This window comes from Colletotrichum higginsianum, chromosome 6 (assembly GCF_001672515.1).
Source record: "Colletotrichum higginsianum IMI 349063 chromosome 6, whole genome shotgun sequence".
NCBI lineage: Eukaryota > Fungi > Ascomycota > Sordariomycetes > Glomerellales > Glomerellaceae > Colletotrichum > Colletotrichum higginsianum.
In genome coordinates, this window is record NC_030959.1 from 1,749,545 (window position 1) to 1,761,619 (window position 12,075).

Here is a 12,075-nt window from a genome sequence, read left to right on the forward strand (position 1 = left end):
TCCCCCCCCCCCCCCCCCCCCCCAGAGTGACCCGACCAGTCAGAGTACCTACGACCTTCTCCTGCTACGCAGAGACTGCTGAGGGTGGGATGGCGCACCCGGATGTGTAAGAGTCGACCCAAGCCAGACTTGACTCGAGACATTGCAGCTGCAATCCATTTTCGAAACCACGTGCTGCTATCTATCTAGGAGCTCCACGCTGCATACAAATGTACGAGCAGTGGATTGGCTTTACAAGGCATTCTAAGTTGACGATGGGGCGCAAGCACGGGACAGGTCTCAAGCACGCCATGTTCACTTGCACGTATTCATTCGTATGTCGTGCTCACGAGGAGCGATCCTTGATACCCTAGCCACACATGGCTTGCACTGACCTGGAAGTTGGAACCAACGACCTGCGAGATTACCGCTTGACAGTTACGCATGGCTTGTCTCGCAAGCTTAAAACCACGCCCCAGCACAACGCGATAGTTCAGTGGACCAGGAGCAGTCGCTTGATGGCGATTAACGTCAGGTTGAGTTCGCCCCATTTGTCATCCCGGCCGTTACATTGTGTTCCAATAGTTCATGTTCCAATAGTTGACAGTAGAAAGAGACCCGGGTCTTGACGTCGTGGGAAAAACAGCTTCGCCTCCCGCAGCGCAACATGGCTGCGTTCCCGCATATTGCATGCGACGTTCGTCCGACATCTCATTTCACTGGGCCGAAACGGGAATATTTGGCTGGATTTGTCGACCTCCTTTCCATCTCCGGCTCCGTACGCAAAGCAGTTCTCTCCGACACCCTTGCGGGTGCAGCGCGAAACGTCTGGAATGGGTTCCCTCTCCGTTCCCCATCCTCCCTCCCTTCTTCATATAGCGACCAGGGTGCCTGGTCTTCAGGCTCCGACGAAGCTCCCCTTGTCAAGACAACGTCTCGGTATTGGCTGGATGGGAGCTCTCAGCTCCAGTTAGCAAACACCTACGTAGGGGACTTGGCCATTCCACGGACGGTGACAGAACAATACTTAACCCAGTCGAGTGGGTTCTGCTATGATGAATGGGATCGTGGGTGGTCAATGATGTCAATATCGCGCCGTAATATTGAATGGAATGGGCCAGGTCGGTGCGCATTCGTCTGTTGGGGAGACGTACATACGACACAGGCGCAAGAGGCGTCATCCACCGACCATTGTCACGAAACAGTGTCGTTGGTGTGCAACGGTGCTGCCGCGTGTGGTCCACAGCCACCGCCAGGTGGACAAGCCGATGCTATCGGGACATGTGGTCAGTGTGCGCGGACTCACCCGGCGTTGCGATCGGCCCGCTACAACCTGGTCCATTACCCTGCCGGGCGCTGCGAGGGAGTCCGTATCTGCGACGACGTCGTATTCTTCACCTCGCTTGTATGCAAATGAGTCGCGATTGAGAGAGAGAGAGAGAGAGAGAGAGAGAGAGAGAGAGAGAGAGAGAGAGAGAGAGAGAGAGAGAGAGAGAGAGAGAGAGAGAAAATGTGTGTGGACCTTACAGGACTGCACACGCACACAAGTAGGTCAGTCATGGGACCAAGTGCCAAAAGAATGGAGGACGCAAACTGCAACGTCTTGATGCAAATGTTGCATCGCTTGTGGAGGTTGGGCCCGCGCACCACACCCAACTCGACGATTGAGGGACTTCAAAGTTACGTTGACACTTGACATGAAGAACTCATGGCCCGGGGCCTCGGTGGTGTCTCTACAGAGCCCATTGCTGGTCGTTTGGACCGTTGCTCGGGGTAATGGACTGAGTGATAGCGTCTAACCGATGCTCCGTGATTCGGACAGTTGAAGGGAACCGCCGCCGATCTCATGCCTACGCCATCGGCACACGCTACACTATATACATACGTACACGTTGTTTGTGTTGTCGGGGTCAACGGCTCTCCACAGGACAAGTGCCGGCAACTCCACAGCATTCACGCGTACGACCGTACCTTTTTTTCTTCTTTTTCGGTACAGATGGTGTGCCACCACGACGTTACCCCAGGCGAGTGAGTCTCCGGGGTTCTGGCAGGTGTCTGAGACTTCGGATCTTAGGGCCCCCTGGCTAGTCCTGGTGAGGGTTTCAATGTCGATATCCTGGCTCTTTGGGATGACCCGTCAGCGATCGCTCTTCTTCCCGCTACCAAAGATAACAATTGACCAACATGAACGCTGTGTTACTTCCGTGGCCATTGCTCCCATCGTTGCAGCTGTAAATTGTCACAGGATACGGTTAGGCATAGGCGATTTGATGTAAGATAACGAGCATGTCGTCGCCGTACCGTACTATGCACCTCTAGTTTTTCCCCCCAGGCTATACTCAGTGCCGAACGGACGCCTGGTCCACGAGACTTATGGGATAGCGCTGCAGCGAAGTGAAGTCTATCGGGACCATCATGTCACCAAAGGACATTTCTTTCGTCCTTCGGGAGGCCCCTCATCCGGACCCCAGGTCCGCCAGGGAGAAACATCGTATGCCGGAAACAAGCTTTATATACAACCTCCTTAGTGGGACCGTAGCGGTAGTAGCTCGAGGATTAGAGACGACGGAAAGCAATCTTTCAAAGTGATGGGAACGAAATCCTCCCGAGAGGCGACCAAACAATGCACAGCCGAGCACGAAGGGGTGTCACTCGGATTTGTTGCCATTTTGCAGCGCAAACACTACAGCAGGCATCCCCCATCCACTGAGCCTGAGAGAAGTATGGATTAGACTTTGAGACAAAATGTGATCGCTCTGAGATCCCTGAGACGTCGACCTATAACACATGCATGTTGATGTAGGCAAGCCAGAATCATGTTCGTCGCAACCCCCTGGTTAGCGCTGATATCTTTCATCGCTTAACAGCTCTCCCGAAACTCGCCCTGCGGCAACCCCCGCGAGAGAGATACGGCTACATGGGATTATCCCGCCTGCCTGCTTTCAGAGCCATCATGGGACTCTTCCAGATTGGACTCTGGCTTCGGCAAGCCAGGCGCCTTGCATGTCGCGAGTATAACTCGTCAGGGGGGGGGGCAGATGGTCACTTGGCTGACGAGCACACTCGTATACAACCCAACACCAGAGCGATGAGAAGGCCAAAGTAACCCTCGGAGACATCATGGGCGAGACGTACGCCGAATTGATTGTGCACGCTTCTCGAGGCCCTTCGGGCGCCCAGACCTCCAGTCCAAGCCTGGCATGAACCGTCCTGTAAGATGGGACAGGTCACTCCCGTGGCTCACCGACGTCTGATCACAGCCCTCTCTCCCAAAGAAGAGACAGATCTGGGTCGCGTTAACACACCCTGCTCCATACGAGTGCGGGGTTGAAACAGCAGCTCATCCAGGACGGCCGCTCTATCATTCGCCCCTGGCCTACGATTCGCCAATGGCTATCAACAATCCACCCTTCCTTCAAACAACGGCAGGGAAGACGAGCGCAAGGTTACGACATGCCTCCTTTTGGCTAAGGGAGTCAAGGCAAATACTTCCTCGAAGGCCCCGTTTAAGGCCAAAGCGACAAGTTCGGATCCTGATGATTGGCTTGGTTGCAGAAAGCTGGATAGGTTGGTCGGTTGGGGGTTGATCAATATGTCCACGCCGCCGCGGAAGGTTCTTGTCGTCGTATAAACCATTCTGTGAAGATCAGCAGTCGGTCTCCAACCAACGTGGCAGTTTTTCTCCGACGACTAGTACGTGCAGGAGGACAAATGCCGGCGCCCCATGGTTAGCTGGGCTATCTCTATCTCTTCCCCAGCGTGGTCAACTCAACAAATGACGGACGATCCGATTGATAGACGTCACGCCCCTTCCAAAGCCAACCAGTCATGATGAGCTCAGTGCTGCTCCTGCATGACAAGAGCCATCGTGGTTGCAGAGGCGTCGGAGGCCGGTGGAGAGGGGACGGGATGAGGGGCCGGGGCGGGATCCTCTTCAACAGCACACAGACGACAAGCTTCGTTTTGATTAAATCGTTGTTGCTAAGGTTTGGCCAACGGCGCCAAGCCATCATGTCAAAATCTTACGGCGCCCCTCAAGCATTGTTGTAGTTGGCGCACCGGAGGAGCAATCGAGGGGCATCCCACCGCCGGTCGGTCCCTTAACCGAGGGAGGGGGTGTTGTGTTGTCCCACGTTTATCGCGGTCGACAGTACGCGATGCACCATGCATTATGCATGACAGCAGCTCGCAGCTGTTGGCGTAAGTAGGACGAAGCGCCTCGCAACGCCCGAACTCGGGCCTCTCCTACGAAGGCAATGCAATCCCGTCGCCTCGGCACCGACTTTGCTCGACGCCCAGGCTACTTCATCCCCGCAGGACCAGAGGATCAAAGCCCTCGTTTCGGACAGCATTCGCACACGTTTATACCCGGCCTTCGGTCAGTCGGCACCGATCTAGGTAGTCTGTGATCAGGATGCCGCCGCCGCGCCTGTTTGGCCCCCTCCTTTTAACGAACCCGGCCGGCCGCCATCGCTAGTGACGGCGCGCGCCCGGCGTAAAATGCCAATCCATAAAAGCCACGCGCGGTGCCTGAAGATCTGGCACAAAACTCCGTGCCGAGCTTGAATTATAGCGTCCCTCCAGCTTGGGAGAAGGAGGGGGGGCACCCACCACGTAGACTACTACCTTGTACGGATACCATCTAGCGCGTTCCACGGCCCAGGAACCCCCCATCGCCATTTGGTCACGCCGCGCCGCACCATGTCGCGTCGAGTAAGCTAGACTTGGAGAGGGGGGGACAGGCCGCTCTACTGGGTTATCCCCGGTCTTTACTGTTCCGCGGGAGCGCTCCGCGGCTTCTGCTGCTGGAGCTGTTCAACGAACCTCAATGGTCAAGGTCGTCACACACCTGCAGTGGTGCGAAACTGCGATCCATCCGACTTGGCCATACTCGAAAGGTGCACTTCCTCCGTGGGCTGGAATCTTTGCTGCGGATGTCACGACTTGCCAGATGTGCCCCCTGGCAAATCATGCGGCCAGTCGAGAGGCTAGGACATACAGAGTTTGGGGGAGGGGGAGGGGGAGCAATTGAGCGGCGAGCCCTCACGGCCTTACCCATACGATGTACACGCGCAGCTATCGAAAGCGCGCCCTGAAGGTTTTTGTTTGTCAAAGCTGACAGGCCGGGGTTCGGTCCAGACCCTCCCCTCAAGCCGCCATGCGAAGTGCCCTGGGTAGAGAGAGAGAATGGGGTAGATTTCATGATGTTTCTCCCATTATCCAGGAAACGATTGGGCCGACGGCGGCCGCATCCATTGAAGCTGTTTTAAACGACGGACAAGATCTCTCTCCCCTGGATCTTTGCACAGCCCAGACTAGACCAGGTAGATCTCAGGGACCGCCACATCTCGCACAGGGACCGCACAAAGCAAGCGCGGGCAAGTGTTGTTGAACAACCGGGGCGGCAGTTCCCAGAGCGATGGCTCGGATCCTAACTTGGGCGGCGTGGCATATATGTTTTGTGATGGGAGCGAAGATGTGGCACCGCTCTCCCCTTTCCAATCTGGAACCCCTCCTGGCCTTTCACCAGGAAGCGGCCGGGCCCCTGTCTGCTGCTTGCGCTCTGGTTGGACGCAGGCTTCCAGAAGAATGCGGGTTTCACTCACACGACTGAGTCTCGGGTCTTGACATTGCTGCTGCCCCCCCTTTTCAATCGAATGTGGGGTAAGGATACAGAGTACTGTATCTGTACTTGTCCATGAGCAAGACTGGTCCCTCTGTTATCGGCGATGGATGGATTATTCCTGTTGATATTGTTGGATTGGCCACGGGACTCGGGCTCAAGACGGTCGGTGATTACGGTGTCTTCGGCTTCAATTTCGGGAGCCCTTATCGTTCTGAGAACATGGCCCGGGATGAGGATGGGTTTCTCGGTCTCCAGCCGTGCGAAGCGATATTGCAGAAACATATCAAAGCTCTCCTGTGAGTTGAACCCATATACGTGTCCTGCCGAAGTGTCACGCACGCGCATCCCAAAGTGGGATTTGCCCACGCGCAGGCCAGCCGGGCATTACGAATCGCTCTGCAAATCTCGCCCGCCCCTTGGATATGGTCGTGGCAACAGTCACGATGATGCAGGCTCTGTCACATATCTCTTCGCACCCGACCCTTTTTAGCCGGGAGCAGCTCACGACGACGGGGCCAGCCACACCCCGGGGATGCTGGAACGGTCGGCTCCACAGCTCACGCCATGCCGCGCCGCCGGTGTGACCGCGACGAGCAGTAGCGCAGTGAAAGCCCGCGACGACGGATTTGTAGACGCGAGACCCTTGCTCCCGGCGCTGCCCCGTTGAGGACTTCGGGGAGGGCTCGCTGGGGGGAAAGGCGCTGCGCGAGGACCGAGTCGAAAAGGGGCAGGAGGGGGTATCCTGCGAGGCTTCTTACGGATGCTTGCAGATGAAGGAGATTTTTTCTTCCATCTTCTTTTCTCATTTTGGCAAGTGCTCGGAGCCAGGGGTCCAGAGAGGGGAGACGAAAAGGAGGCGGCACATCGTGACAAGCCCCCAATCGAGAGGGCGCCCGTTGCTCGACCTCAAGGGGACAGACGGCCTGAATGCACCAGCACGCGTCCGGGAGCAAGACTGTCGTCACGGTCGACCCCGTGGGCATGTGGCGAGGCCCTCCGCCGGCTGAAGGAGTCTGCGTCGAATGGACGGTTTCGAAACCTTTTTCAGATATGGGCCAGGGCCTAGACCAGATACTTCGAACGAACTAGCTGGCACGCAGTTTCCAGGTCTACCCGTAGGCCTTGACACCAGGACCGGGTCACGAAGGAGACTTTTCATCCGGTTTCTCACACTTGAAAAGGACGGGAGGGCGCCTTTACTCCCCCCCTTTCGTCTTTTGTCTGTCGGCCTGCGGAAATATTCGGTGCGCTTATCTGTGTGTGTGTGCGCGTGGGCGTGTTCCTGGGACAGGTAGAGACGGGGTGGGTTACATGGCATCGACCCCGGGATGCCCAGCAGGCACAAGGTACGGGGGCAGGCACATGCCTTAGCCCGGGGCCAGATTCCGACGTCACGCAGGGAGATCCCATCCCGGAGAGGCAGCGCCGTTTCAGGATGTTGGCCGTCCCGTCCTGCAGGTCCAGTGTCACGCTGTGTGTGTGTGTGCGCTGTGATGGTAATTGTAACGGTATTGTACTTGGATCACAGCCCGCAGATGTCCCGTGCTGAGCTCGTGTGAGCCTATCGACGGTTGAGTTTCTCGTGCCTGGAGTTTGCAGAGCTTAATAAAATAGCGGCCCATTGGCGAGGTGTGGCTTGCGTTGCAGGTAATGCTGATAAGTCCAGAAAGTCGCACATGGTCGTGGCATTGGCTGGGTTGCTGAAGAAAAGGGTTAGTTGATGTTAATTGTGTTCATTGTCATCTTGATTGCCTTGGACGGAAACTTGAGTAATACCAGGGATGATTTCCAGCCGGTGAAAACAAACGTTGAGTGGAGCCATGCCGGGAACGGGCCTTCTGTATGTGGCGTTGAGTGTGGCTTGGCGCAATGGAGCTTGACTTTGCGTGGCTGGAGCTACCCCTCTAGTCCAAATGTGGCAAGTGCTTCCAACCACATCACGAGAGGAGTTCGAGATATCAGATTTCTGGAGACTGAGCTCCGCAAACTCAGCAGTTGACACCCACACATGTTGCGATCTCTTCTGTCAAAGGGATCGATTCCGCTCAGAGCAAGTTTCACCCGCCTCACCAGCCCCCAGAGCCACGCAGCCGCCTTCGGCACCACTACCGCAAAGATGGCGACCACCTCGGGAAACAGGGACCCAAACACCCTCTCCAACTACGGTGCCTGGCTGACCAAGCACACCACGGCCAACTTCACCATCGACTTCAAGGACAAGTCCCTCAAGGGCTCCGTCACGCTCGAGCTCGAGTCCCTGACGGATAAGCAGAGCAAGGAGATTATCCTCGACTCGAGCTTCCTCTCAATCTCGGGCGTCAAGGTCAACGCCGCCACCTCCACCTGGGAGCTCAAGGACCGTGTGGAGCCCTACGGCGCACCACTGCATGTCTTTGTGCCCCAGGGCGCCGCAAAGGGCGACATCGTCAAGGTGGATGTCGACCTGGCCACCACGGACAAGTGCACCGCGCTGCAGTGGCTCACGCCCGCCCAGACGAGCAACAAGAAGCATCCGTACATGTTCTCGCAGTGTCAGGCCATCCATGCTCGCTCGCTTTTCCCCTGCCAGGACACTCCAGACGTCAAGTCGACGTACACCTTTGTCCTCGCGTCGCCACTGCCTGTCGTTGCCAGCGGCGTCCTCGTCGAGGGCGAGGCCGAGAAGAAGGGCGATGACACGGTGTACCGTTTCGAGCAGAAGGTTCCGATCCCATCGTATCTGTTCGCGCTGGCATCCGGCGACATCGCAACGGCGCCCATAGGCCCTCGCAGCATCGTCGCTACGGGACCCGACGAGCTCAAGGAGTCGCAGTGGGAGCTGCAGAACGACATGGAGAAGTTCATGGAGGTCGCCGAGAAGCTCGTGTTCCCCTACCGATGGGGCCAGTACAACGTGCTGGTGCTCCCGCCCAGCTTCCCCTACGGAGGCATGGAGAACCCCATCTACACCTTTGCGACCCCGACCATCATCAGCGGCGACAAGCAGAACGTGGACGTCATCGCCCATGAGCTGAGTCACTCTTGGAGTGGAAACCTGGTCACCAGCTGCAGCTGGGAGCACTTGTGAGTTGTAGACGCTGGCGAGATGTCAGTGGTGGGACCGATACTAACAATGCCATTCCAGCTGGCTCAACGAGGGATGGACCACGTACCTCGAGCGCCGTATTGGCATGGCTGTTCATGGCGACGCGGAGCGCGACTTTTCTGCCATTATTGGCTGGAAGGCTCTCGGTACGTCAAAGGGTTCTTCCCGCTTCAGGCGACAGCAATCATACTGACTGGTTACGCAGAGGACGCCGTCGCTCTTTTCGGCCAGGATTCCGAATTCACCAAGCTCATCATCAACCACAAGGGCATCGACCCCGACGATGCCTTCAGCACCGTCCCTTATGAGAAGGGGTTCCATTTTCTCTACTACCTCGAGGGCCTTGTTGGCCGCGATGCCTTTGACAAGTTCATTCCCCACTACTTCACCAAGTGGTCTCGCAAGTCCCTCGACTCTTTCGAGTTCAAGGAGACCTTCCTCGCCTTCTTCAACGGCCTCGGCGACGAGGAGATCAAGAACAAGGTTACCTCCGTCGACTGGGACAAGTGGTTCTACCAGCCCGGTCTGCCGCCCAAGCCCGAGTTCGATACAACCCTGGCGGATGTCTGCTACAAGCTCGCCGAGAACTGGAAGGACGAGAGCTTCAAGCCCTCTCCCGAGGACGTCGCCTCCTTCTCCGGAAACCAGAAGCTGGTCCTGCTCGAAACCATCGAGAAGTTCCCCAGCCCCCTGTCCGCCGACCGCGCGCGCCTTCTGGGAACCACGTACGACCTCGTCTCGTCGCGCAACGCCGAACTCAAGACGGCCTACTATAAAATCGCCCTCGCCGCCGAGGACTCATCCGCGTACCAGGGCGCCGCCGACCTGCTGGGCAACGTCGGCCGCATGAAGTTCGTGAGGCCCCTGTTCCGCTCGCTGAACAAGGTCGACCGCGAGCTTGCGCTCAAGACGTTCGAGAAGAACAGGGACTTTTACCACCCTATCTGCAGGGGAATGGTGGAGAAGGATCTTGGTCTTGTGTAAAGTAGTAAAATCGGCCGCCGCCCCCCCTCCCTCAATAAAAAGAAAATAGCAAAAAGGGAGGATCAAACATACCCGCGTAACAAGAAGGGATGGAGTGGTCTGTATTCTACCTATCCCGGTACGTTGGGCGTTTTATTGTACCCGACGACAGATCACGAATCATTGTCAAAAGACGTATTAACGGGACGAAGCAAGCCATGGAATCGAAACTGATGTCTTTTCAGTGCTGAAACTTCTCCAAAGATGGTCCCCCATGACGTTCACCCTGCGCAAGTACGCACTTGAAGAACCGAATACCTATTCCATTTGACTTCGACCACAACATCCCTTCATCCCCGCTACTGCCTGTTTATGAGCTCTCTTGATGCATACTACAGTCAGCCGTCGTCCAGACGTCTTATGGTGCAGGTTGCACCTCACACAATCACAAGCTTGCGGTACAACCACCACAAACTACAAGGAGGAATGTCCCCGGGGAACTGGATAATCACAAACAAGCATCTACTTTCCAAGGCGTGCAACTCTGTTTGTTTGAACAAACTGACGGCGTTGGACGGCGACCCTTGCCATCATGAAGGTTTGGTCTCTGTCTTTCCATTAGATACGCCCAAGGTATTGCTGCTCGCGTCCTCACGCAACTGACGCACCTCCAGCTAACCTTCTTCCGCCCGCTCGTTCGCCCTGGAGGTCTCACGCTTATCGGCGTCGGCGTTCGGCATCGCGGGCAGTCGAGCATGAGAAAAAACGCGACCATTACGCTACAAGGGAAATATGCCGCCCCCCACCCCACCCCACCCGTAGAGACGAAAGGGGGGTCGTTGTTCCTTCACAACTTGGCCTGCTCCTGCGGCGAAAGCTTCCGCAGCGCCGGCCCAGCCCGGCTGCCGTCACCGGCCATCCGCAACGTCGTCTCCCCGCCGACGGCCCTTCTCAGCCTCCACTTGTCCCGCAACGCCGTCGACGCCTTGCGCTCGAAGCAGTCCGCGACGTGTGTGCCGATGACCGGGAGGAACTTGAAAGCACTGTGGTTCTCTGAATCAGCAAACTCTCTCTCTCTCTCTCTCTCTCACACACACACACACACACACACACGTGTTTCCTCCTCCTCTTCCCCTCGAAATATCAACCGATCCGTGGAAAATGGAAACGCCAGAAAGGAAGCGGGTGGGGGAACACTCACTGTCCAGCACCACCGGTCGCGAAAAACAAACCCTCCAAGTCGGGGTGGTAATCCACCACGAAGTCACCCTCGGGCGTGTCGGTGTACCAGCACAACCGGCGGTAGACCCATTCCCTCTCGGCGAACTCGGGGAAGAACAGCCGCACGCCGTCCCGCAGCCCCTCGTCCGCGTCCCGCGGCAGGAACCCGGACGCGGCGTTGCTCCCCACCAGCTTTGGGCTTGACACCGTTCTCCTCATCCCACCACCCGCCGCCTCCCTGTTCCCGTTCCCGTCACCATCATCCCCATGGCTCGCCACGGTCGGCGCCTCGGCCTCGAACTCGGTCGCGTACCCGAAACCGTGCCTCGCGACCTTGAGCAGGTTCGTCCCCGGCGTCGGCGGGAAGCAGAAGACGCCCGTGCTCATGTTCACCATGACCGGCATGTCCCTCACCCTCTCGGCCTCGTCGTCCGACAGCCGGATGAACCCCACCGGCTGCGCCGACGCCGCGACCGCGTGGCCGACGCCCGGCACCACGCGGTTCGTCCACGCGCCCGTCGCGAGCACGACCCTCTCCGCCTCCAGCGTCATCCCTGCCGCCGTCCGCACGCCCGTCACCCGCTCTTCCCCCCCCGCCCCCCGCCGCCGCAGCAGCGACACGACCGTCCCCTGGGCGCCCGTGACGAACGAGACCCCCGCGAGGGTGCACCGGCCCGCCAGCGTGCGGATGGCGCCCGCCGCGTCGGCCCATCCGCCCGCCCTATTGTGCGTGGCCGCGAACTCCCGCAGGTCCGCCTGCACGCCCCTGTACAGCCTCTTGACCTCGTCGTCGGCGTGCGGCGGCTCGAAGAATTCGAGCGGCCTCTCTCTATCCTGGGCCGTTTTCCACTGGCGGTACTTTTCAAAGTAAGGGCTCGGGCGCTCCCTCTCGTCAGCCATCATGACGAAGCCGGACTCATGGTAGTGCGGGCTGTACACCTCGGAGGTGCGCCAGCCTTGGAGTGCGTCGGTCGCCAAGGACGAGTACAGCGGGTCGGCGTACTCGGTGCGGATGATGCGTGAGACGTCGACGGAGCTTCCGTCCGGGACAGGCGGAAGGAAGCGGTCGAGGATCGTGACAGAGGTGTAGCCCCTATTGGCGGCGAGCTCATGAGCGAGGCTTAGGCCGAAGACGCCGGCGCCGACGATGAGCACGGGGGCGGATTTAGGTGGCATTTTCAGGTAGGATTGTATAAGTTTG

General features: G+C 57.9%; 3 protein-coding genes across 3 annotated transcripts; 2 read left to right on the forward strand and 1 right to left on the reverse strand.

The window, feature by feature from the left end:
- Positions 1–5,677: 5,677 nt before the first annotated feature.
- Positions 5,678–6,189, forward strand: CH63R_08940 (uncharacterized protein; the record flags this gene model as incomplete). Its single annotated transcript, XM_018303914.1, has 2 exons — positions 5,678–5,901; positions 5,958–6,189. The coding sequence occupies 2 exons, from the start codon at positions 5,678–5,680 to the stop codon at positions 6,187–6,189; spliced, it is 456 nt and encodes a 151-aa protein (XP_018155937.1).
- A 1,424-nt stretch (positions 6,190–7,613) lies between these two features.
- Positions 7,614–9,674, forward strand: CH63R_08941 (Leukotriene A(4) hydrolase; the record flags this gene model as incomplete). Its single annotated transcript, XM_018303915.1, has 3 exons — positions 7,614–8,668; positions 8,730–8,836; positions 8,896–9,674. 3 exons carry the CDS (start codon positions 7,614–7,616, stop codon positions 9,672–9,674), a joined length of 1,941 nt encoding a protein of 646 aa, XP_018155938.1.
- A 1,176-nt stretch (positions 9,675–10,850) lies between these two features.
- CH63R_08942 (FAD dependent oxidoreductase) lies at positions 10,851–12,050 on the reverse strand (the record flags this gene model as incomplete). The annotated part of the gene is made up of 1 exon (XM_018303916.1): positions 10,851–12,050. One exon carries the CDS (start codon positions 12,048–12,050, stop codon positions 10,851–10,853), a length of 1,200 nt encoding a protein of 399 aa, XP_018155939.1.
- Between the last annotated feature and the right edge of the window lie 25 nt (positions 12,051–12,075).